The sequence below is a fragment of the Sparus aurata genome, chromosome 1, assembly GCF_900880675.1.
Source record: "Sparus aurata chromosome 1, fSpaAur1.1, whole genome shotgun sequence".
NCBI lineage: Eukaryota > Metazoa > Chordata > Actinopteri > Spariformes > Sparidae > Sparus > Sparus aurata.
In genome coordinates, this window is record NC_044187.1 from 34,990,632 (window position 1) to 35,017,414 (window position 26,783).

General features: G+C 42.3%; 1 protein-coding gene and 2 non-coding genes across 9 annotated transcripts in view; 2 read left to right on the top strand and 1 right to left on the bottom strand.

Moving 5' to 3' along the window:
* Positions 1-22,972, bottom strand: part of LOC115571922 (E3 ubiquitin-protein ligase DTX1-like) — a 39,083-nt gene extending 16,111 nt beyond the window's left edge. The window contains exons 1-7 of one of the 7 annotated variants that reach the window (XM_030401942.1): positions 22,839-22,972; positions 22,456-22,616; positions 21,743-21,841; positions 18,075-18,244; positions 16,784-17,010; positions 2,765-2,979; positions 1,347-2,245 (exon numbers count right to left, since the gene is read on the bottom strand). In XM_030401942.1, the coding sequence (XP_030257802.1) occupies positions 1,347-2,245; positions 2,765-2,979; positions 16,784-16,994 (1,325 nt within the window). In that variant the 5' untranslated portion in view covers positions 16,995-17,010; positions 18,075-18,244; positions 21,743-21,841; positions 22,456-22,616; positions 22,839-22,972. The other 6 variants (XM_030401702.1, XM_030402086.1, XM_030401870.1 and 3 more) reach the window with 6 other exon arrangements.
* On the top strand, positions 19,258-19,330 carry trnat-ugu (transfer RNA threonine (anticodon UGU)). The gene has a single exon. It is a non-coding gene; the product is annotated as a tRNA-Thr (tRNA).
* Positions 20,144-20,216, top strand: trnak-uuu (transfer RNA lysine (anticodon UUU)). The gene has a single exon. It is a non-coding gene; the product is annotated as a tRNA-Lys (tRNA).
* Positions 22,973-26,783: the final 3,811 nt, after the last annotated feature.

Sequence of the window (26,783 nt, forward strand, 5' to 3'; positions counted from 1 at the left end):
TTCACTGCTTTCTGTCATCCCATGCAACATCACTTTTACTTCTGTTTGGTACATTTTGCTCAACAGACCAAGTATCTAATGGAATACATTATTAGTTTAACTTTAATCAAGACAACCAGAACAACAACAGAGAACAAACATTTCCAACAGGACTGGATGTGAGTCACATCTCTGAAATGACATCGCATATCAGTGCAGAGTAACAAATGCATGACTCAACATTACTAACAAGCAGAACACTTTCTAATGAGCGTTATAAAGGTTGGATGTATGCATGTTTGTATGTGTGTACATATGTAGGGTTACAAGCCCAGGCGTGCATCTTTGTGTGAGTGCCTCTGCGTGTTTGAACATGCAGTCTTGCAAAAATTAACGGGCTGATGAGCACTTGTCAACAGCATTTCTCACTGCATGTCCACACACACTTTATAAATGTTTGTAACTGCAACAGGACTGCCCGATATGAGAGAATATCCAGTGTGAGATACACTTTAGATGACATTGTGATAAAATGAGAATAAATGTTAAGTTTTAGTCTCTCAAATGTTAAATCCCTAAAAAAGACTGCTGTGTAGTCAAATTATTTTTAACTTTAACGACGATTGACAAAATAACATCATTCAGTCACTCCAGTATTATAGGATGTGTATCCTGCAAAGAAATTGAGCTACAAAATGTTGGTCTACGTTCAAATTTACACCAACAGAGATAGATACTAAATCTGAATTTAGAAACAGCAAAGCAGAGCAGGGGCTTTATGAGCTTCGACTGTTCTTATCCTGCAGCTCCTTGTGATGTTTATTGTGGAAATTCAAATACAATAAAATAAGAAATTGGTAACTTATGCAGCCCTAGAGCAAACCACTAACCTTAATCTTCCTCAGACCATGTAAATAACTAGAGCCTGACTGATACTTGATTTTGGAGGCCGATGCCATGACTGATATTAGGTAGTAAAAATTCTAATATCAATAAATCGGCCTCTATATTCAGTATAGTTTTGCAATGATTCCTCAAATGTGGTTATCAAACACTTGTAGCAAAATGTTCAACAGAGGCATGACATTTTAAAATAAACTGAGTAAGAAACACTGGGAATTTGAATAACCCCAAGCATCTTTTCCTGCATTATATTTTCTGAAAAAATTGTCTGTGTATATTAGACAACATATACGCAGATACCGATATATATCTGTGATAGGCTAATATCAGGCAATAATATAAGCCAACCTATATATTGGTACAAATAACTATAGAAGACCTTTAATGAAGTTCCTGGTACACTGTGTGTGTTATTCTGCAGTCCTACGGTCACTTATGTGTGTGTGTGTGTTTGATCTACTCACCCTGATGCTATTAGCGCTCTGGACTGGGCCATTGCAATCCTCTGTAACGTTGGTCTGCTCAGTCCAGCTAAGCTTGATCTCTGTGGCAACGGAGCATGGCACACATTTGCTGCCGATGAAGGTGTGCGCTGTGGCTTCATCACCACTGGCGACGGAGAGGGCACAGGAGAGGGGGGCGTGGTCACACTGTTGGCAGGGGAAATTAAAGTTCCCGTTGGCACCGGTTCATTGGCTGACGAGGAGTGCTTGGGTGGAATGGACGGAGGATTCACATTTGGGTTAGACGATGGAGGCTGAGGCGGTGGTAGGGACGGCGGAGGAGGCCTGTTAATAGACGAGGAGATACCCAGAGAGGAGGTGCCGGCAGTGAGGGCAGCCAACGACTGAGCGAAGAGCTGCGCGTTCCTGCGTGGAGAGGCAGTGTTTCTGGAAATGGCAAGGCCGTGCGGCAGCGTCTGATAGTAGTTGGAGTTGGAATTCGAGTTCTGCTGCTGTCCTTGTCCTAGAGTGGCTGATTTAGATGGACTCAAAGGTTTGGAGGTGACGGGTGCTGCGTTCTTGGTTCGCTGCATGGTTAGTGAGCGTCTACCTAGAGTCTGTATGCTTGCCCCTCCTCCCCCTGCTCCTCCAGTGTTGGTCTTCACACTAAGGACCAGCATGCACTGCTGGCAGGAACACGGCTGGCCCAGTCCAGTAACTGGTAAGCCCCCATTGGGGTAGACAGAGCTACCAATCCCCAAACTGGTCCCCGACACTCCGACACCGAGCAGGGCTCCTGTTAGGCCTCCACCCCCTCCTACACCTCCTCCTTTGGGTACTGGGAGAGGACCAGACACTAAAGGGTACGTCATGTCGGCACGTCTCTGGAGCCTGCGACACCTCTGGCTCTGTCTATTCACCTGCATGACAGAGCAAAACATGAGCTTATGACATTTTATGGTCACTTCTTAACTCTCACTATGGGGTCATCACATGAGGAGCATGCTGCAGCTTCAAAGCTAAATATCACTCAAAAATCAAAGTATGATAGTTTTTAATGTTTACTCAAGGTACTTATGCTTTCCTCCTATAGTCCAATAAGTACCCTGTCATGACCTAAGCATGTGCTAAAAGTAGCCAGTAGCAATCCCTCCCTCCCTCTGGTTGTACAGCAGGACTAGCAGAGAGGGAAGAAAAGCGAAGGAGTCATCGTTCCAAATAGAAATGCAGCTTACTGTGCATTCACACAGGAGCAAAGCTAAAGCTTGGAATCGCAAAGTGGAGAAGCTCAAATCAGCTTGTGATGAACACAAAGGCAAACAGCTATCACAATGTTTTACAGTGTAAAACAGCTCATCATTTGGTAGAAGAATTAAAGGTACTGACAAAGTTTCAAGTGGCTTCTGTCACTGATGTCAGTGTAAAGACTTTAAACTCACCTGTGTCATGTTCTGGAAGTCAATGAGGTAGCAGAAGCCGAGTGGTGTCAGATCAAGGCAGGGCTGCTTGCGGCTGTGGGCGCTCTCGATGGCAATGGCCACCTCCATGTCGTATGGTGTCCACGTACCGGCATCGTTTTCCCACTCCCACTGCCAGCCCTGACCTGGGGCCGAGGCTGGGTCATAGAAGCTCCTACGCACCGGACGGATGGTTCCTGAGTTAGAGATGAAGAAAAGGAATGTGTGTTAGTTAATGACTTTGTCCCAATAGGTTTACACTAGTTAGCCTCTCCACCATGTAAAAGACACAAGGTTTTAGAAGCAAGCTTATAACAACACAATATCCACCATTCTTCCTATTTTGTGGGTACCCATTGATTTCTGGGATTCACCAATGTTTCCTTATTTTTGCGCATCTCTTGGTGAGAGCAAACTGTAAGAGTGGCCGAGAGCACTATTACCAAGAAAAGAGAAAAACATCCCATTTACACAGTCCACAATGTGTTTGTCCAATGCACAAAACATTCGCTCAGGGGTAGAACCAGTGTCTTGTTATCTGAAGGTCGATGGTTCGATTGCCCTGGTCTACACGTCCAAGTGTCCTTGGGCAAGATGCTGAACCCCAAACTGATCCTGATGTGCTGGTCAGCACCTTGCATGGCAGCCACCTCCATCAGTGTATGAATGTATGTATGAATTACTGTATGTCGCCTTGGAAAAAAAAAGTCTGCTAAATCCCCTAAAAAAATGTTTTATATCATAGGAACATCATCCTATATGTTTAAGAGGAATTTTATAGATTGGATTGTTTAATTTGTGGTTAAATATACTATTGGTTAATTTATCCTAATTCAAACTGCCACCTTCGGCCAGGGGAGCACATGACTCCCATGTGCTGCAGAATAGTTCCATGGGAGTGTGTCTGGCTCAAGGAGCTGGTGGAGATGACGGGCCGATTGGTAAATTATTTGTAAAACCAGCAACCAGTTTAACTGTTATATAACAACATCTTATAAAAATGAAACACAGGGGACCACGGTTCAAACCCCCAGAGCAGACTGGAGTGCTCTTCTAACCATCGGTCCACTAGCATCTGCTCAGTGGTATTAGTGCACAATTGTCCTGAAGGTCAGGTGGATGTGCCCGTGTTTTCAATGTTTCTGTAATGCCAGTGCTGACACTGTGGATGATCACGTGTTAAAGCTGTTTGATTTAATAACACCTCACATTCTTCTTCTTCTTCTTACACTCTTTTTTGGTGGCATCTCTCCGATCACTGTGCCAGTGTTGGTTATTTGCACACAGCACAACATCTGCCCTTATATGGTGTTTAGAGGGCATTACCTATGCTGATTACAAACAACCAGCCGTGCGCCTCCAACTTACGATCAAGTGGGATTCGTCATTTAGCACACCTGTGTTAGAGCAGATTTGGACGGTAAGAATGTTTGGTGAATCTGGAGTTGACTCTTATTTTTTCTCATGAAAAAAAAGTTTCTGAAATAAATTGAAGAGAATGTCGCTGGATAGAACCCATTGAGATATAGTTGGGTCTCAATGGCCAACAAGTGCGTCAAACATTTTCCAATGCTTGCTACCCTGGATGTGCCACTGTGCCACACTGGCAGATAAGCCACTACTCCCACAGACCTCCTCATCGAGTTCAACCGGCATTTCTCTGACTTTACTAAGATTGAAGGAGAAGTCGGACCTTGCCCTCAAAGAAAAGTTTGCTACATCCCCACTGGAAAACTTACACTTCTATTGCTCACTGAAGGAAAACAGATTCCAAACCTGCAGATGCTTGTTTTGTTTGGCTCTATGTATGTGTGCAAACAAACTTTTTCTGTGATGAACTTCAACAAATCAAGTTACAGATCACGACTGACTTGATTCATGAATATGACATGTATTTATCCATACTGTCTGTGAATATTAACATGTTCTGTACTAAATGGTGTAGGTATGTCCTCTAATGGTGAACATTACATTTAGACCATTGTGACACAGTCTGGCTCAAGTCCATATTTTTTATGTAATGCAATTGGGTTTATTAGTGACCTGAGCATTAGTACATATCAGACAACTGGCAAGGTATAAGCACATTTAAAAGTTCATACTGCACTTCAGTTGTAACCTCAGAGTAGCCCAGTTTTACACACACGGCTGTAAAAGATTATGTTCTCTGAAACATTCTGGGTTGGCAAATATCCTGTCGTAGAGCACTCCAATGTGTACCAAACAAATGTCTCACATTGATTTTTCTCTGGAAAAAGATGTTGCCCACCCCTTCGATAGAGTCACGATGTAGCCGTTCCAACTAGATGCATGATTTTCATTTTAATACTTTGACAAGTGTTGCCAGCCCTGCGATACTTGCAGATGCAGGGCAGTCAGTTACATAGTTTAAAGTCCACTTTGCCCTTTTACTCACATTCATATACTCATACCTCTTATGGTTCCTCACAACGCTATACAATCTAAGCACAGTGTCCTAAATAATTAAACGCACAAATAACTTGAACACAACAATGTCTCTCTGTCTCCCAGTGGGACTGAGGGCTGGGAGGAGGGTCCCTAAACCAACCAACCACAAACTACCTCAGTCTTCAGGGGTTAACGGGCTATTCAGTCAATGCCAGGACAAGAGAGGAGAGGAAGGCATACGTGAGTGTGTGTGTTTGAGAGTGGGTGAGAGACCAGGACAAAGAGGTGATACTGGCAACGTGGCATCGGCACACAGACATCAAAAGGACGGGGTTGAATGGACGGGGGGGTCGCGTTTGCTTGGTGTGGAGACAGAGGCAGAGAGGGGGTGAATAAATAAACTGAGATATCGCCTACCGTTTGCTGTCTGTAGTAGTCATTTGTGGGATACTCAACAAGATCCTAACGACTACGTATATGACTCCTCCTCTTACTCCAGTGGCAGGGAGGAGTCAACCGTCTGATTACTGTGTGAATTATTTTCTTTTTATTTCTTTCTCAAACTGCAGAGTGAACAAGTTCATTCACAGCCAGACAAACAGCAGACTGCGGCCAAGCTGCACTGCTGTCTGTCTGTTTTTCTAATATGGCCAACAGAGGCTGTTCACGTACAACAGGGTTTATATGATGCAACGATGTTGTCTCTTCAAGGTTGGTTTGAAATACTCAGTGCGTTTACATGCACAGCTTAGTCAGATTAAAGCCATAGTTCGACTATGCTACTCAATCGGACAACTGCAATTATCCGAGTATACATGCCAGTGAGAAAATCGAATTACTGGCCGAAAGCATGTCATTCCCCGGGTACGCTAGGTGGCGCTGTACCCATTTCAACCATTGTTAACGGGGCCACCTCCGGCTGACCTCTTTACGTCACCAGCTGCCTCCGCATTCAAGAAAGATGGCGTACGAAGAGCAAGACGAAGCTACATCTTTGTACACTTCGTATATGGTGTACATGATAATTACACAAACTAGGTGCACTCTGGCGCTCTTTCTTGCCGTGATTTCGGAGGAAAGCCGCCGCCGCCGCCGCCCGTCTACTTCCGGCTCACGGCCCCGGGGAAAAATCTCGCACCTGCGCAGAACGCAAAATCCGATCCGATCCGCTGGAAACGTATACATGCAGGAGTAATGCGACTTTCAATCGAATAATCTACGTGGTGTAATTCGACTATGAGAAATCCGATCCGGTCCGATTTTAGTCAGACAAAGGTGTATACATGCATCTTAAAAATCCGTTCATAGTCAGACTAACGCAGTAATTCGGTTTTCTTGAGTGTCATGTAAACGCACTGAGTGACTATAGCGGGAGTGGAGAGTCGCAGCAGTTCAGCAACGCTGCCGTCGCACACTAAACAAGCAGGCAGTGTGAACCAAGGGTCAGAGTCACCCTATTGGTTCTGCTGTGGAAACATTATCCATTACAATTAAGGTGTCCACCTTAAGAGGACAAAAGAACACGCTGTGACGGGACCAATCCAGATACACTGATCGCCACAGCTTTTCTCAATGTCTTCATGAAAATCTGTGTCTCCACTTTCAGCCTCGTTCATTTAACGACGGCATGCCATCAACTCAGTTTATAATGCCAAAACGTAATCCCAATGAAGTCCTGTTATACACATTTGAATAAGAAAAGAATAAGCACTTGTATGCTAAGGAGTGGCTCATGCTCACAAACTAACCAACACTTGTCAGATAAACACAGTGTTAGTGGCTACAGTTTCAGCTGAAGGAAAGTGTGTTTTTGTGTTGAACACAAAGAGTTTGCATATGGTCAGGATTAGGCGGGTTTAAATAATATTCACCAAAACTAACAGCAAACAGCAAACGCCTTAATCCTGCTGCTCTCTCACAGTACCACACCCCCTCTGAATTATTCCCGTCGGAGCCGGATCAACAGAGGACGGGCTGCTGCTTTCATACATCTGTCACAGTTGAAGTAAACATGCAACATGTCTAGGCATGGCCACATCAGATTTAAGCACCTGTCAGACCGTGTGCAAGTGGAAGTGCAGGATGGAAATAAATACATTGAACCCATGGCATACCCTTTTTTTAAAGTATTTTCTTGGTCTTTATTGACAGGACAGCTGACGAGATGGGATACATACCTATGCTGACATGCAGCATAAGTATGCAGGTCCGACTTGAGCCTTGGGCCACTTCAGTGAGGATACAGCCTCTTGTCAAGGGCTGCACGCTCTACCAACTGAGCTACTGGGGCGCCCACCGAGGTATATCCTTAATCTGCTGAAAGTACTGAGGCAGAAACCAAGAACATATACATTTGAGCTGATTGAACTGTATACATCTGGAAGGTGAACGACTCATTATGTGTGTGGTGTCCATGGGAAAGAGCACGAGTGTGAGAAATTGAAGTGTGTGAAGTGAATGAGCGAGGACAAAGGGGCCTGAGGCAGGTGGAGAAAAAGACCAGCCATCTGGTCTTTATTGTTCTCTCTACCACCAACCCCTCCCTGCACGCACGCGCGCACGCACGCACGCACGCACGCACGCACGCACGCACGCACGCACGCACGCACCCACCTTCTTTGTATCTGTTCAGACAGTTTTGGATATTTACTCTCCAGAGTTTCAAATTCAACTCCTAATCACATTCAATTTGACTTACATTGTAAAGTCACGATTCAATTTTACCAAATTTTCTTCAGCACTGGCGGCTATGCTATTAATAGACAATTGTATCTTGACAAATCATTGGTTTACTGCCCTGACCAGTGTAATTCACAATAAAAAAAATCTTCCACAGCTTTTTTCCAGTAGTCACTGCGCTCTGATCTCGCAGGGCAATATAGACCAAAAAACTAATCATTTCATTGAAAAACTAAAATGTTTGGAAGCAGTCCTAGTTAATGGAAAGCCTCTATAACTAATCACTTGATAGGCAGAACTCTGAAGCTGCTGATGTGGGAACAAAGTGACAAACTGGGCAGAGCAAGTCTAGCTCTTATCCCTGTTTGTGGTGATTATAGTTTAGGGAGAGTCTCTCTCACTCTTCTGTAGTTCTGTGATAAGTTCCCAATCAGGTTGCACAAGTAGTCCAGCGCCTCCAAGGTGGGAAAATCGTGTGGTTGCAAAAAGGTTTGCCGTCTCCCAGCGCAATTTTAGGAGCATGGAGGAGACATCAGGAGACCGGCCAACACGGAGAGCTGGACAGGGCTGTAGAGGGGAATCAACCCCGCAGCAGGACCAATATCTGCACTGCACTGCCAGAGCCCTACAAAATGACCTCACGTAGGCTTACTGGTTTGCATGTCTCTTACCAAACTGTCAAAAAGAGACTTCATGTGGGAGGCATGAAGTTCCGATGTCCTCCGTGGGACCTGTGCTCCCAGCCCAGGACTGTGCAGGTTGCCTGGCAGTCACGAGGGAACACCAGAATCATAAGGTCCGCCACTGTCAGCTCGTTCTCCACACAGGTGAGAGCAGGCTCACATTGATTACATGCGATAGGCATGAAGGAGTCTGCAGACGCTGTGGTGAACATTATGCTGCCTGGAACATCATCTAGCATAACCGGTTGGGGGGTGGGGCAGTGATGGTCTGGGGTGGCATATCCCTGGAAGGTCACACAGACCTCCATGCCATAGCCAAAGGTGCCCTGACTGCTGTTAGGTACAGGGATGAAATCCTCAGACTGTCACACCTGACGCTGGTGCAGTGGGCCCTGGGTATCTCCTGGTGCAGGACAATGCCCGGCCTCATGTGGCCAGAGTGTGTAGCCATTCCTGGATGATGAAAGGCATTGATGCCATTGACTGGCTCTCTTGTTCCTCTGACCTAAATCCAATTGCAGCCATGGTACGGCCACAGACTGTCCAGGAGCTCACTGATGTCCTGATCCAGGTCTGGGAGGAGATCCCCCAGGACCTCATCCGCCAACTCATCAGGAGCATACATGGCGATGTTGGGACTGGATACAGGCACGTGGGGGCCAGAAACACTACTGAGTCCCATTATGAGTTGCTGTGTTAAAATTCATGCAAGTTGGATCAGCCTGTGATTTAAGGGTTTTACTTTTGGTGTGATTTGGAATCCAGCCCACAGTGGGTTGAGGATTTAGGTTTCCACTGACCGCTGTCACGTCATTTTGTACTTGACAAATTACAGACTTTCATCTTGAATAATCTGTTCATCAAGATCTGATATGTTTTGTAAGTGTTCCCTTATCTTTTTTTCAAGCAGTGTAGTATGAGAGTCTCTATCAATGATAAAAATCAAAAATAAAATGTCCATTTCACAGAGACGTTAAAACTGAAGCAAAGCAGGGAATGGTTTTCTTAAACGTAAAGAGAAGATTTTGCAGTGCAAAATCTTTTACTACTTTTTAATGTTTTCATCAACTTCCTTCAGCTGTCACTTCTCTTCCTGTTTGTTTAGCATCCTCTCACATCCTCCCCCTTCTTCTCTTGTGATTTTGCTTATCTTGATGGCTCACCCCCCTCTGTCTGATGCCATCTCCCATGTTGCTGTCACTTTTTCTCTTAACTCTATTTGTCTTCTCTTGCGGTCACTGTTTGCTTCCTGGAAACCCTCTTCCTCTACTTCAACACACCTACATTTTCAACTGACTGTCAGAACAATTTAACATCCCCCTTCATAAAGAAAAAAGACATCACATTTACATGGCAGAGAAATACACTCTAGTACAGTTTGCTGATCAGGAGAACTTGACTTGAGTCCTGTGGAAATGTTTTCCTCTACAAGCGAACATAAGAGTCAGGCCGAGGCAATAATTAAGCCTCAAACCACCACACTGTGTATCTTAAACACTTCTTTTGTTGCATTTAATTTTTTGCCTCCCTGTGAGCCCCTCTAAACTGTACCACATGAGAGTCATCAGCCAAAGGTAATCCTGTGTGTGTGTGTGTGTGTTTAAATCTTATGCTTGGTCAGTTTCCACCCTGTTATGGGCAGAAACTTTGACTCGTCCAGTTTAAGGGTGAGGTTGCAAGGCATTTACTGATGCCTAAACATGCTTTCATGTAAGTCTGTTGGGTGTATGTGGTGGTTACAATCACAGGCAGTAAATGATGTCCCCAGGAGGCCTACACAGTAACCCGACACGCACAGTTTCACAACATCAACTGTGCTGCCCTCTGACCCAAACACGAACCTCTTTCACCTTACGCTGGGTTCCATTTATTGCCTTGTAATTTATGATGTGTCCATGTAAAAAAAAAAAAACAGAAGGGACAGGCAGCCTCCAGTCCACTGACTGGAAGCTAAGTTAGTTTTACTTTTGGCAATTTTTGAAGATGTTGTTGATCAGTGTTCTCAGTTTCATTTACCTGCCATACCGGCTTGATGGAAAAGTTGTTTACTGCTTTCTTAGAGCAATTGAACAACGTTTTTTATCAAGGCTAAAAAATATCTTGATGTTAAATTTCTCTGTCAGGTCTTTATCTTACTCCTTTCTTTGTCTTGATTCTAAAGCCAATTCATTCTCCATATATCTTTTCTTACTCAATCTCCAGTTTAACTTTCTGTTGCCCTCTCCACACTTTATCCACCTCTCCTCCTCCAACGTTGTTGTACCCCATACTCCTGTCAGCTCTTTCTCTGTCTTTAGCCCTTTTCACACAGAGCCTCCGTAATGTTACCGCAACGAAGGCTGGCCATCACGATGCCCTTGTTTGTTCACGCTATGCCAAGCAGCGTGAGCATATAGCAGCTCAAGTGTGTCATTTCATAAACCTGGTTCTCACCCTATAGAGGGATGCTGTGTTCCAGGAGGAACTTCACTGAAGACTTGATCAGTAGGGCTGTCCGTCGCAGTGACTTCCTCCTCATTAAGACATGATGAGGTTTTTTGCTCCATATCAAGTCATAATCATTGCCAGTCAACTTTGGAGTCGCCTGGCCAGGGACAGATGCTGTTTAGAGTTGCCCTCCGCTGGTTCAGAGGCCGAACCAAACTGGTCCCCCTATTCCGCCTCGGACGGCGGAACATTGGCCTGAGATTCCCACCTTGAAAAGGCAGTGTGAATGGGGCTTTTGTCTCTACTTTGTCTCACCTTGAAAGAGTCCAGTCCCCTGAGTTTTGGGTTCAGAGTCAATTTTCAGCTTCACAGAGTGTGAGAGACAAAAGCAGAGAGGAGAGTGATGGAGGAGAAAAGAGAAAGATAGTGAGAGACACATCCGGTGAACCAGAGAGAGCATGAAGCTTTTAGACAAAAGAAGAAGACACCCTCACCTTAATGGTCAAAGTCAAAAAAACAAAAAAAATAATTATCAGAAACTCCACTCCAGGAAGCACTGGTATTGCAATCATTCACGTACATTTGAACAGCCCCCATCAAATATGTGAAATGCTGCTTAACTACAATAACACAATTCTTTTTAAAATTATGAGAACACCATTACAGGAAACTCTTTTTGCACAGCCCAAATCACTTATCGCAAAACAACTGCTGCCAATAAAAACTAAAGGGGAGTTATGAAAGGGTTGTATTAATCTTTCATTTCAACATCTTGTTAGAATCACTAAAACATCTTGCAAAATTCTCCTGGGACAAATCAGCAAGCATTCCTACGGGCAGCAGGTTTCCATCAACTGCATTACCAAGGTTACAGTCTGCTCTGTGAGCTCATTTCCCAAACGTTAGGGACACCTATAACCACACAGCTCGATTCCATCTGGAGAAACTTCATTTGATTAAGGTGGGTGTGTAATCTTTACTATCATTCAAAAAACCTTGAGGATTCATCGAGTATCACGTACGTGTTTGTAGTGCGTGTAAACATGATCTGTAATTTCCTGCCGTAACCTGAGTTGCCCCAGTAACCTGCTTTGTTGTGTGCATGTGAACGTAGTCAGTATTAATGTTTGGTTCTACTCCCTCCCCCTTTCTTCTCACCACAACCCACCCCTCCCCAATGTCTCTGGGGAGTCCCCCATCCAACCCTTGCCCCCCTTCTACCATGACCCTAATGCCCCAGGGCATTGTGGGGGTCTGGGAATGTGTCTCCTTCAGCAAGACCAGCTGGAATGAGAAGAGCAACATGCTGCAGGAGCAGGAAAAAAAGATGCCCTCAAAGGCTGGCTGACATGGGGGGCTGCAGCCCATTGTGTAATTGAGGGCCATATTAAACGGAGAGCACCTCTTGTGTTTCACCACATTTCTTTCTTTTTTTTTTTCAGTTCGTCAACAGTTAATGGATGTTCGCTTATCGAAAGCAAAAAAAAACCAAAAACCTGAAACTGACCCCCTACTTGTAACAATGAACAATGACATCCGCCATAACACAACATTCTTATTTAAGTGACCAATGAGAGCTCAATCAACCAAGAAACAGGGACAGCACTGCCCATCCCGTTTAACAGCTGATCTCGGGGAAGTGCACGGCAGGGACACCACACTATTGAGCATGAGTAGATATGGGCTGCCACCTGTTGCACATAAAACGCAAAACTTTCATAGAGAGACAACGCTGAGGACTTGAAGTGTCTCAATAAAGTTGTTGTCAGCGTAATGCCTGTGCTGTCTGCAGAGACAGTGCCGAGAGCATCTGCAAGCCTTTTGACAACGATACTGCTAAGAGGCCCAATGTGATGGGGAAATCTGCTCTCTTCCAACCACAACTTCAAGAGCTGTAGTACCTTGCATGATGGGAGAAAGCAAAGACAGTTGTGTAAATCTGTCTGCTTGCTCAGAAAGTTTCAGATGCGGCGAGAGATGAAATGTCCCTGCGGCTCTGATGTGCCTCAGACGGGAGTATCAGAGCCGCAGCAGAGGTGAACTGATGATGCAGAGCAGCGGTGTGTCGATCTGGAGGTGTTCACAGTCTGATAACTTAACAGATCCTTCAATCAACAGAACAAAGAGAAATGTCCCACAAAGCGACGTTACAGGACCAAACAACGGTAACGTCATCAGTATCATACCTCAGTTAAAACACTGGAGAAGTCTCTGTCATCCTGTCTGTCCTACAGACTGTTCATCCCACTTCTGCCAAGAAACAGTGTCTGACGGGGACACGTTGAAAAAAGAAGAAGACAAACAGAAAAAGAGAGAAGAAGAGAAACAGAAAAAGAGAGAAGAAGACAAACAGAAAAAGAGAGAAGAAGAGAAACAGCAAAAGAGAGAAGAAGGGAAACAGAAAAAGAAGGGGAAGCCTATTTACCCTGTAGTATCCTGTACATTTTTGAGATCTAAAATGTATTTCACGGCTCTAAAGATGATCTTTTCCTAAAACAGAGGAAATCGGCTGTGGTATTCCATTTTGATCAATATTTAGAAACCTACAACAACCTGAATGCACTGTGCAGCACCAGACCAATAAGCCCTCCCAAGGGGGGGTGGTGTACCACAAGTAAGGCGGTGCGTTGTTTTGCTCATCCCATTTGAAGCAATGGTGGCCTACTCAGAAACTTTCTCATATTACATCTAAACAGGCCAGCAGCCACTAGCAGTGACACTTCCTGCGGCAGGCTCAGCTGCCACAGACCAGCCGTGGCAGCTGCTGCTGTTTGGAGCAGCTGCCACAGACCTGCCACTGTTCAGGGGGTTCTGTCGAAAGTTTAAAACTAAAGAAAGCCCTTTAAGAGTTGGGCTTTGAGCAGTGACGTAAGGTAGTATTAAGAGGGACTGTTGTAATGAATGGGTTACACATATGACTGTACTGAAGGAGGCTCATGGTCATATCCTGTATGACAATTACTGGGCTATTAGGCAATTTTGATTCAGACTTTGTTAACTTATTTTAATCAATTCATTCCAGTTCCCTGTTGCAGTTAAGGTTCAGGACAATATGGTGTTTTGGGTTTAAATTGAACAAATAACAGACCCTTCAGAACATTAACCTCATGTTCTGTATAGTAAGAAGTCCCTCATCATGTAAAGGTTCATTGACAGCAATCCCACTGTGACTTATCCAAGATATTACATAGCTTACTAAGTGACCACTACCTTTTTTAGCGCATTACAAAATTGTAATTAAAAATCATGCACTGTTTAATAAAAACTGTACCGGCTAAATTACTATATGAGAAAAAAAATGGTACTAAGTTAAAATGACACTCACTGAAGATATGGCAATATGATATTTAGCTTGGTAGTCTACATGGAAAGAAATAATACTAATGAGGACATTATACAAGTGTTGTTGCTGACTCTTTTTTTTCCCTTTATTAGACCCCTTATCAAAATATCCCAATGTGTATGAAATAGTTCAAACCCAGTGAATTTACATAGGTTTGACAGATCCAACTTCCTGTGACTCATGTGGTAGGCCATGCAAAAAACGGGCCGCCAGGGGTGGGCCAATGACCCACCAGGCTACAACACCGGCTAGAAATGGGCTACAATGACAGTCATCTTGTAACAAGAGACTTCCAGTCTTAGTGAAAAGTTTACATACACTGAAATATCATGGTAGTCTTGAGTTCCAAATATTTCTACAACTGTCATGTTTCTGTGATGGAATGATACAAGTGTATGCAATCTTTCGATGGAGGTATGTAGGGCTGGGTATCAATAAAAAAAATTTGATACCGGTACCAATACCGATACCTTCAGAAAAATCAACATGTCTGCTTTCTCAGGACACAGACAAGCCCGGTCCTGGCTTATGGTGTCTACTGTGAGGAAGGGATAAACATAACAGTGAGCGTTTGGTGAGCTGTTTAACCAGCTGACCCAATTGATGAGCACATCTATACAAGCTAAGCTTTATCTGTTACAGTCAATCTCTAGTTAGCTTTTGATTTAGCTAGCTACATAGCCATAAAATAAAGCTACACACTAATATCTTAAGTTAGCATTACACACCGGAGTCCGGTGCTAGAGATTTTGAATCAGGCTAATCGGGCTGTGTAATGTCCACAGGCGGACCTAAATGCTGAGAGGTTGATGGCTGCGGTCCACTCTTCTTGCAGTTAAACACGAAGCAACGTTCTGCTCTTAAATTGATTCTGTGCCCGGTCAGGTGCTTCATCAATATAGTCGTATTGCCGGCTTTAGCAACAATGACTTTTTTTTTGCATATATTGCATCGCGCACGATTGGCATCAATCTTGCTAAAATGAAGCCACGCTTTTGACCTCGGTGGCATTTTTTAACCGGTTCGACCACACACACACACACACACACAACTGCAGTTCACAACACAGACACATCTGAACCCCATCTGTGGGCGTAACCACAAAGTGTCTCTGGTAACCACGTATGTATTTTTCCTGCATGCCGCAATCACGTGTAACGTTACAGCCAATCACCGGCAGCATTATCAGATCTTGATCACGTGATTAACCTCTGGGGACCGAAACTTGGCACCGAAAGATGAGGCATATTTTGATACTTGGTACTACCGAAGCATTTCGGTCTGTGCCATAAAAGAACCGAAGTTCGGTACCCAGCCTTAGATGTATGGCTATATATTCAGAAGACCCATCATAATGAAAAGTTTTTCCTGTATGTGGCACATTTTCAGCAGCCTAATACATATGTATGAATTATATGATATTAATAATAATAACAATAATAATAAAAATAATAATAATAACAATAATAATAAAAATAATAATAATAACAATAATAATAGTTGTAGTAATAATTAGTCAGTAATAATTTCTTCACCACATAGTTGGTTTAATGTGTTGAATGTTGCGGTGTGTGTTTGTCAGGGGTTGTAAGATTGTCTTGTGTGTTACTGCTGGCTGCTGCTACGACCCCTTAACACGACATCATAACGTCTCTTGATGACATAGAAAGTAGGCCTATTCACAAACAGGTGGCCTGCTTAATGTTCACCTTGCAGAGGTAATTATCCAGTCTATTCATATAAAACAAATGCATGCAACCGCTGCCTTGTTTGAAGATGAACCTCAAATAAACTCTAACATGTGCACACTGCAAGATGTCCAGGTGCTGCACTACCCTTTTTCATTCCATCAACATCACACCCTTAATTAACATTCAGAAAATTGATTTTTTTAAATTTGTGAATAGATTCTGAATCATGGGAGAAGGGTATCACGATTCTTATGTGAATCTGTGTTTTACCCTCTCCTAGCTGTGATTCGTTGTTATGTAACAACACAGCAACCTCAATCTAAACATGTAAAGTGCAACGCCACGAGTTGTGGTCTTTTGAGATGAGTTAGCCCATATTGCACAAGACCCACATAAATCTTATCAGGTCAACATCTGGTGGACTGCTGGTGGACAATAGCAAGATCACAGGGCAGATTCAACTGAATCTCCAATAATGTTCTAAACAACTGATATTACTCATTAGATAGGACACTTATCTCAGAGAGAAACACAGCTTAGATACACAGTGGTATGTTTTGGGATAAACAATGATTTAAGGGACTGAGTCTGCTAAAAAGCCATGGCTGTGATCAGCAACAAACACCTTAAGGTGCCATAATGCCCCTTTAAAGCAGGTTATAACCCTAGCCTATATTTCAAAGAGGCTTTATGGCCCTTAACCCTTAATTAAAAGCCGATCCAGTGCACCCTTCTCCCTCTATCACGCTCAGCAGCTCCCCTGTCTTACCTGTGTCCTGTCTGAACTGGTGCATGGACTGGAGATCTATTATGTATGGCGACAGCCGGCTGTCCACCTGGCCGAGGACCACGCTCCCTCCGCGGGGGTCGCTGCTCCGGATGGCCGCCTCTATCTGGTGGGAGACGGCGGGGCTGTAGGGCCGCCACCGGCCGTGTTCGTTCAGCCATTCCCACACCACCACGGCAGAAGCCAGGAGCATGTTGTTATTGTTGGCCCTGGAGAAGGAAATACCAAGAAAACACCAATGTGTTAGCTAGAAGTGTCGCTCACCCTCACGGCGGTGAGGGAGGGATTTGTTAGCCAAAATAAAGGCTGTCTGCTGGAAGCAGAGGCCAGCCACACAGCACACAGCAACAACAGTCTTTTCTTGCTTGGGTTACTTTAAATCTGGCTCTCTCGAAGTCTACTAATGTGTTTCTCCTTCGTGATAAATGAATAAAGGCAGATTTTAGCCCTGGGCTAAAACAAAGCCGTTTTTTAAATCTTACATGGAGCTGCCGCTGAGCTAACACCGGGGGACGGCGACACATTCTTCAACAGAGATCCGGGCTCCTCGCATGGCCAGGCGGAGAAGGAAATCACGATCCTCGCTAGACTGTTTAATGTTGCAACACCGTAATACGATGTAAAACCCCTCCACAAACCAAAGTGAAGACGAAAGTGGCCTGAATACTGTGATTTGTATTCGCCAGCCCTTTGCTCCAGACACACCGATAGCCTTCCCGGGGAGTCGGTTATTTCCAGCGACGGCCTCGGCGAGATTGTTGCCTCCGCGGAGGAAATCTCCTCGGTGCGGGGAAAATACGTTTAAAAAATAACGCTTCGGTTGGTATTTCTTGTAAGTCGTAAGATAGATTTGTCCGCCTACAAATCACGACGGGGCCAGCCTCGGCTGGCCGGGTGTGGACAGAGATAACTGGAGTGTTTTTCTCCCGTAGTTTGGGGCGTAGCATTCCGAAATGTTGAGAAAGTAGTGGCTTCCCACAGCGCAACCTCAGTAGTAAGGACTCTGCACGGGTCACATGAGAACAGGTTCAACTCATCTGGACCCTCGGAACACAACACTGGACTGGGTTTGATGTTATTTACATGTAACTAACAAACTCTCCTACGTGCATTTGGTCCAGAATTGAAGCGCTTGAATGTTAGCTGCACAACTCCGAACACTTGGTGCGGCCATATGATGTGTTCATGTGTCTTGTCAATAATAGTATTTTTCACAGAATCGTCTTAATCCCAGAGAGAAATCTCCGGTGTGCGAGCAGAATCAAACATTCACCTTCTGTTCTGAATTTCTGGGTCCCCTCTCGTTGTCCAGGACACTCGGAGCCAAATCCAGGATCGTCACAGACCTCTTGAATCGGATCTACCCTTCCGTCCCCTCGGCTCCACCATGGCTCCACTCGTTCTCTCCCTCTGTGCCAGGGGGTTACACGAAAACCCCCCTTTCTTGTAACAAAACAGAGAAATAAGAAAACAATCCAAACGGGATAATAGTAGAGTCCCTTTAATGGGTCAGGGGTACGAAAATGATCCGTCCATGATGCGCTGAAACGAACTCTGCCATGTTCTCACGGACGCTATCCTATCGCGTCCATCTTCGAACCTGTTGTGTGAAAACTTTGTGCCGGGATACAGCGAGGACCCCCCCCCTCAACACACACACGCACACACACACGCACGCACACACACACCGCCACCACGATGCCTGACCCTCACCACGCCCAGAAAAGCTCCATAGTGATGGATTTAAACCAATAGAAAGAGGGGCCCCAGGGAACATTTCAAACCAGGGTCCCCCTGTTGATCCGAGAACAGACCCGATTCAACAGATTTGATGGGCTTTTGTTTGACTTCGGTCTACTTCGGCTGCACCCTAAGCTTTAGCAATCTTAAATAAAATATTAAAAGTAAAATGAAATATTCCCGAGGTCACGAACCGAACCAATTTGCTTTTCCATCACGGTTGTAAGTGGGAAAACGCCATTGATGATTGGCAGCTTGTTTTCCTGAAACTCATGTGAAAACTCAAGGAGATGGCTACAGTCACTTTTTGAAGTTGGTCACGTGCTGCCACCTCGTGGAAATATGGGAAATGTCATCGATTTTTTTTTTTGGAGGGGGTGGTGGTTATCAGTCGAAGTCACGGAACTCAAGTGCAGCCATGGCTGTTATTGAGATAAACACAATACCATGTCGTGAACTAATGCTAATAGCGTTCAGATGTGCTTAGAATGTTGCGATCGAATCTTTTTGCAGTCAAGGACATCCTTTCTGGCACACCGTGGACACCGTAGTAGAGGATACCGCAGCGTGTACTAAAGGGACGTTTATATATTTTTTTGAAATTATTATTATTATTGTTATTAATAATAATTAATTAATTATCAAAACAAACATTACAGGTGAAAAGTCCGCTGAGTAAGAATTTAGGCAATCGTGACGTCATAGTATGTCACACAGGCTCCATAGCTCAGGGGTTAGAGCACTGGTCTTGTAAACCAGGGGTCGCGAGTTCAAATCTCGCTGGGGCCTACACATCCTTTTCGTTTTCTTTGATGGAGCATATCATTGTCAACGATACGAAGCATAAATTCTGGCGAAAGCTATTCTTGCAGCTGTTTGAACAATTTAAACATATCTGTATAGCACACAGTACATAGCAGCAGTTACAGTTAATTCAAAATAATGGGAAGATAATACAAGTTGGCTGACTATGTACCTATTATAGCAAGCTGTTCACAAAGGCAGACCTATTAACGTTATAACGTTACTGCCTTTGTTTTTTTTGTGCATGTGTTTACATGTAACCATCATACAAGTAGCTATCTGCAGTTGAACAAAACTTTTCACGAAGTCACTCTTTTCCGTGGCTAATTTGTGACAACAATCTGTTTACAATTTCCCTGCGCAATGAATTCATTTTACACATCTGTATTTACAGAATGAGTTTTCTTCCTATCTCTTTACCGCCTGCAGTAAATGAATTATGCAAACATATAAGAAAGAAAAGCGAAGTAAGTGTAAGTGACGTCAGTGCTTTATTTGAATCGCCACAGCACTGTTTTGTAATGGATTTGTATCTACACGTTTCAGTTGCAGTTAGAAACGCAACGCTAATAAGCTAATTGATGTAGCGTGTACAGTTAGCTGTTAACTGGGGTTATTTAGCTACCTTTGGTATCGGTCCGCACATAAGCTTTTAGCACTTAAGGTACGGCGGTTGTTTACTGAGGTAGCTCAATGTTGTTATTATTTTAAGTCCATTTAAACACATTACTTTCCTCAATAGTCTTTCAGGCCCGTCTAGATGGATAAAATGTGATTGTGGTACGATATACTCTCAGAGCCCGGATAGCTCAGTCGGTAGAGCATCAGACTTTTAATCTGAGGGTCCAGGGTTCAAGTCCCTGTTCGGGCGAAACTGCCTTTTGCATCAGTGTTGTCTTTTAGACTGCCTTTTAATTGAAGCAGAAAGCATATTCGTCAACGGTATGAGGGCCCCAAGACACACAAAAATAACAATATGGAAGGAAAAAAAGAAATTTATGACATAAATAAATTCCTTCATTCGTTTTTTAGTATTTACACTTTAAGAACACAGCCTGTGTACTTTATGTGTGAACTACATTAATCTTTATACTGAAAAGCTGCAGTATGAAGATTCATGCAAAATATCATGTAGAGAATATTGAAACTAGGCCTACCAGTCTGGGTAGATCTTCATTCTGTAAACTTATGTTGAAATGTTTAATGTTAAAAAATTCAGCAATTAACAATACGATCCTACAGCCATGCTAACAGCTGTGAGGCCGTTCCTAAGTATAGTGAGCTTTCAATATGATTTTTTGAGAGATGTGTTATGTATGTATGTATGTATGTATGTATGTATGTATTATTTATGTCATCATGAGACATTTACTTTTTTTTGTTAGATAACAAAGTAAACGACTGTATAATAAGCCAATCTTTTCAGTATAATCAGTGTGAGGGAATAAAAGTTACTTGCTTATCGATGGCATTAGAAAGCTAAAATTTAACTAAACAGTTGAAGTTGGCCCTTTAGTCTAAGAGGAGTAGAAAAAATAACATTTTCAAATATCATGACACACTGAAAACAAATATAAGAAAATATGTAATATCATGTGAAAGAGCTGACTTAAACCCTGAATTTACAGTACTGTAGATATGAAAGTAGGAAACATCCTCAGGAAGCAACAAGAACAGTCCAAAATCCAGTTTAATTCCTTGTGATTCTTGATACGTAAAGATCTGTCAGTGTGTGTCCATCCAGAAAGCAGAGAGCAGCCTTCAAAAAACGAGTTGAGTCACTTTCCAGTTTGCTGCATAGTAAGTGCACACTTTAGATTTCGAAAAAGTGGAAAAAGCAACAACAAAGTTCTGATCTGTTTTTAATTTTTTTTGTTGTACTTTTTTTTCTAACCTTTGCATTTTGATGAGATAATTGATCATTTAAACATTTATTGAAATTAAAACCAAGTGAGGACTTTAGTGGGAAAAAACACCATTTGTTGCAAAATGTGTTGCATTTTAAAAGCTTGTTACATTATGCGCTGTTTAAAATCTCAATTTTAAAGTAACCAGTAACTAATGCTCTCAAATAAACGTAGTGGAGTAGAAAGTACAATATTTCTCTCTGAGATGTAGTGGAGTTTAAGTATAAAGTATTATAATGAGGAAAAACTCAGGTAAAGTACATTCTACTTTAGAATAGTAGTTGAGTAAATGTAGCCGACAATAGCTACTATATCCACCACTGATTATCGCCTATAACATTCGAAACACAACCAGCAAGAGTAATCACACCTCGCATTAATGCACAAAACATGTATTCAGTGAGCACTTCTCTCACATGCTGTTTGCTCCATTTACTAACTATTAATTACAAAACAGGATGGAAAAAGGAGAGCATTTTAGTTGACTAACCTGTAACAAGCAGGGTGTTAGTGGACAGATTTACTGGGACGTCAATAAAAGTGTATGCCTGGGCTCTTGAGGCAGACAGTGGATGGTTCGTGCATCACTCTTAAAAGAAAGTCGAAGAAGAAGTTTATTTCTCAGAGGTTTTGTAGGTTATTCCCCAAACACCTGATTAGTCTTTTTCTAACATGCCCTAATGAACATAATGTGGAGTTACTGACATATATATACGACAAGTTTACTTTAAACACAGCAAACCAAAATGTGGTATTTATTTACCCAGATGCAAGTAAAAAAATAATAATACATATAATAACATATAATATTAACATTTCAGGTCAATTAATAATTTGAATGTAAACAAAAAATCCAATATAAATAAACACAAAATGTGTATTTCTTTCTCTTAATACTCTTTAAATCATTAATACCTTTTAGCTCTTCTTAGCTGTAATAACAGTGCATAGCATCTATAATATGTAAACACTAACCATTTGTGGGGCCACTCTCTCTCTCTCTCTCTCTCTCACACACACACACACACACACACACACACACACTTACTTGCAACTTAAACCAGGATGAAGTAAAACACTGGTTGCAGGCCTGAGTCGATGCTTGGGAGCGTGGAGGCCAAAAACTGTAGTGGCCGGTTTACTTGTTAACACAAGCAAGAAAATAAAAAGGCACATGCAAGGTCAATATTAGTACTCACGAACCCAGCAGAGGTCATGGTAGGTATGGGGAACAGGATACTGGATGTCCGGGGGAAACGCTGATCAAATCCCGCTCAGCGGCGCAAAGCAGCAGGAGGGAAACTGTTCTCCGCGGTGCCCAGAGGAGCTTTCCCGGTCCTCGCACAGTCACAACTGTCCGTGTCCTGAATCACATGAATCAGCTAAGCAAGAAAATCCATATGCTATTTCTTGGCGATTTAACAGTAGCTTGTTGATACCAAATGTATTCAAATACAAAGCTATCAGTTTGAAAGCAAAGCTATTGGCAGTTATGCTAGGCTAACGGCTAATCGTGATTGGCGACACACATCGTTTGTGCACTATAACCTGTAGTCATAGTATGCTATACAGACACTCATATTTACCTCTTGTAGATCAGTGACATCAGAACCGTTAACCGTTCCTGTTCACTCTGCGGAGATAATCTGCCTCTGCAGCCCTCCAACCAGTGTTGCCAGATATCGCAAGAGAAACAAGCAAGCGGGCCTATGAAAACAAGCCCAAAACAAGCGACTTCTGCGTTCGTGGTAAAAAAAAAAAAAAAAAAAAAAAAGATAGAGATTATTACACTATGCACACACACAAATATCACCCTGAATCCAGAAATATCATTGTATTTATTATTGTTTTTATATGTTATGATCCTTTTTTGTTTTAGTTCCAGGACTTAAAAACAATATGATTATGATATGCAATACAATAGGAAGAGGAACACTTTAACAACAAGCCCAAAAACCCGCAACCCGCGACAACCAATATTTATAAGCGACTTTACAGAAAAACAAGCCCAAAGTCGCTTATAATAAGCGGACTTGGCAACTATGCCTCCAACACCCACGACCTGTACTGTAGCAGCTACGACTAAGCCCCGCCCCTCTACCTGAGAGTGGAATATGGTTGGCTGCAGGCGCAGTTGTTCTAGACTGCCTTGATTCGGGGGGCAGTAAGAAATGTTGATAGGTCACCAACTGCTACTGTGTGTGCCATAGGGATTGTATGCCTACCAGTCTATGATGCCAACCCAGACGTAAGCATCGCCGCTTCGCCATGGTTCCATCTGCAAAGTTCTCATGGGAATTCTTTTTCTGGATTGACGAAGAAAACTAATTCTATGGCCAACAAATCCTTGATGTCAGTCTAGTAACATATTTTCTATTTAAATGTGAAGCTACAATGTAATTGGCATTTTAAATGTATTTATTTATTTTTTAAATCAATGTTATACCCATATTTAAACATGGTTTAAAGACTAATTAGCGGCTAGTGTGTCTACATTAATTTATTTCCACATGTCTACATGTATTTTAGCCAGGGCTACATAATAAAAAAAAAAAATGTCATGGTCTGATTTAAACACTTGAGGCTGATCATTCCTGAGCATGGCTTTCATTTTTTTACATCATTCCCTGAAGCATTTAGCCTAAAGATAGCAGTGGGCGGGACTAGTTGCAATAAAAGACACAAGTGAGGGAAACGTGGAAACAATTTAGGTGAAATGGGAAGCACCCTATATACACAAGGGAGGGGGGATGATTGGACACAGGTGTACATCAGAGCGGGGCAGACACTCACAGTGGCGGGAAACACACAAGGACAGGAAGGGGATATGCAACGAGTTTAACACCACAATAAAACAGGAAACAGTAAATACTGAACTGAAAACACAAGAAAACATGATTTTGACTTGATGAGACATTTATATTTAGTTAATTTATTACTTTTATTTTATATAAGTTTTACAATCATATCTTTGTGTTTGTTATTGTTGTTAAGGGTGTGTGTGAGAGATAAAAAGAGAGAGTGAGACAGGAGAGAGGCAGAATTGACTTATTTCAACCCAAAATACCTGTAAAACATGAGTCAAGCAAATTTGCAGATAATGAAATTATGATAAAATGTACATCATCATGACAGTATTGCAAACGGTTTCACATTGCATGCAAGCATAGAACTCATCAGATATTCAGAGAGGATATTTTCATTTTTGCAGGGCTTCTAATACTCCATTTATTCTTAATTAGGCTCTATGAAATTGTTTTCAGATGATTCCGATAAACAATAACTGCTTCTCCTGGCCAATATCATAACTGATAATTTCCCATTTCACATCTATATTTCTTAATATTGGGCTGTTTACTTATTCATCTGATATACATTTTGCATCCCTACTTAATACATGTTTGGTCTTTTTGTGGGTCATTTTGTTAAATATATGAAAATATAGAATAATAATTCCTACATTCTATTTAGAAACACACGTTTCATGTGTGTTTATGTGTGACTAGTACAGCGGCCTTCAGAGTTAAAACAAAAAGACATTTAATAAAAAATAACAACAAGTCATGAAACACAGCATTTCATTAATCACACCATGCTGCAGATTTCATTGCAGGTCCTTTACATGACAGTGCATATAACAAGAATACAATAGAAAATACAACCCAATACCACCCTGTAGAAGACATTAACAGTTGCATCTGTATATTACAGTACAGTATTTAAAATAAAAACAATGTTTTTAGTTTGCCTCTGAACATGGAAACAGTTGTGTTGTTCAGGCAGGCAGGACCAAAGTAGCCAATAGCACCTGCATAAGATCTGACTCGTATTTCAGGAACAGTTAGAAAATCACCACCTAATGATCTGAGAGGTCATAGCTTGTTAATTTCTTTAAAATAGTTATTGGTGTTGTTACTGTGTCCTCCTTTTCTGTGGAACACGGTCAATGATCATTGGAGGTTTATTGAGTTAAAGAGAGAAACATCCCAGACTCCACTGGATCAGATTTATATGCAACATATCTTAAGAGGCACAGGTGTGGTTGAGATCTTTAATCAAGGCTGCATTCCATTTAATGATGCAGTTTCAAGGCCTTCATTAATGTTATTGGTGAGAGTTGTGCTTGTCCTGCAAGTTCAAATGTCTGCTGTGGAAAGGATCTATGAAGCTAGCCACTCTTGGTGTTGTTGTTTATGGTGGTTTTGTCTTTTTTAGATGCTGTTAGTAGTGGGGGTGGGGGTTGTTGATGGTCATCTGTGTCTTTGACTTGGATTTCCAGTGGGTGATGCAAATAGCCAGTGTCATAATCAGCAGCCCAATTCCAAAAGTCATACAGTACCAGTGGTTATTCAGAAGCTGACAGGAACCTGAAGATGAAACTGAGGAAATACAGAAAGAGGAAATGAAGATGAGGCTCTTACTTTTTAAGAGTTGAATGGAAAAGTAGTATACATAAAAGGTCTAATTTGTAGGAAATGTCCAGAATTTGAAGGTATGTCCAAAACTCTATGGTGAAGTGTAAACACTGACTGCTGCTCATTGTATTTTTTGCTGCAGCTATCCTTGGCTGTAGTGACTAGCTGCTGCTTCTACTGAGTAGTTCAGTTATCCATGGAGCTAAGTGGCGCTATTTAGCTGATGGGAGTCTGCCCCAAAGCGAGATTCTGTGACATAACGACCCTGCCTCTGTGTTTAATTCCCTTGGTTCCCTCTCTGCTTGTATGGATTCCTCACACCTCTCCATTAATCCTTGGTGAGTGCAAGGAAAGATACAAAAGAGGGAAAAATATGGTTGCCAGTGCCGTTTAAAAGCAGACTTGTGACACTCCCATTGACTCTTGTTGGATTTGGAGAATGCAGAAGTGAAGTCACGGAGCAGCTGACATTTCCAAAGGTTGAATAATTCCAGCATTGAACCCAATTCATTTTGAGTGTTTACCTAGCACGCTTGCTGGTAATATTATGAAATGTCTACATTTTGTTGACATTTCAGTGCACTTACTAACCTGTCATGAATCTACGCAGAAACGGTATTTTACATAGCCAGCTTTAGTTACAGTTTGTAGTAATATAAGAATTGCAATTAGTTAATCTAGCCTAGAGTTGGTTAACGTCAACAACATTAGCTAACTTTATCATATAATTGGATGTTAATCGGACTGCGGTTATTGGTGTACCGTTGGCATGCAAAGTTTATCCTCAGTTATTTGATTTAAGCTCAGAGTTTATTAAACAGGCCATTTTCGCTACATATATGCCATTCTTGGCCTACTGTATGGTGCCACTTATCTGAACTCTCCCTAGGCATATTATATAATAAAATGTTTTGTTCTAATGCAGTTGCTATCCTTGTTTATTTTTTTACTATTAATCGAACTCCTGTCCTCAGAGACACAAGAAAAACAATGTAAACATTTTGTATATATAGACATGTATATACATATATATTTACCTAACAGGACTTCATCCACCACTGATTTATAGTTGTGGAAGAAGTCCTGTTGGGTAGAATATCATATCGTTCTGTAAGC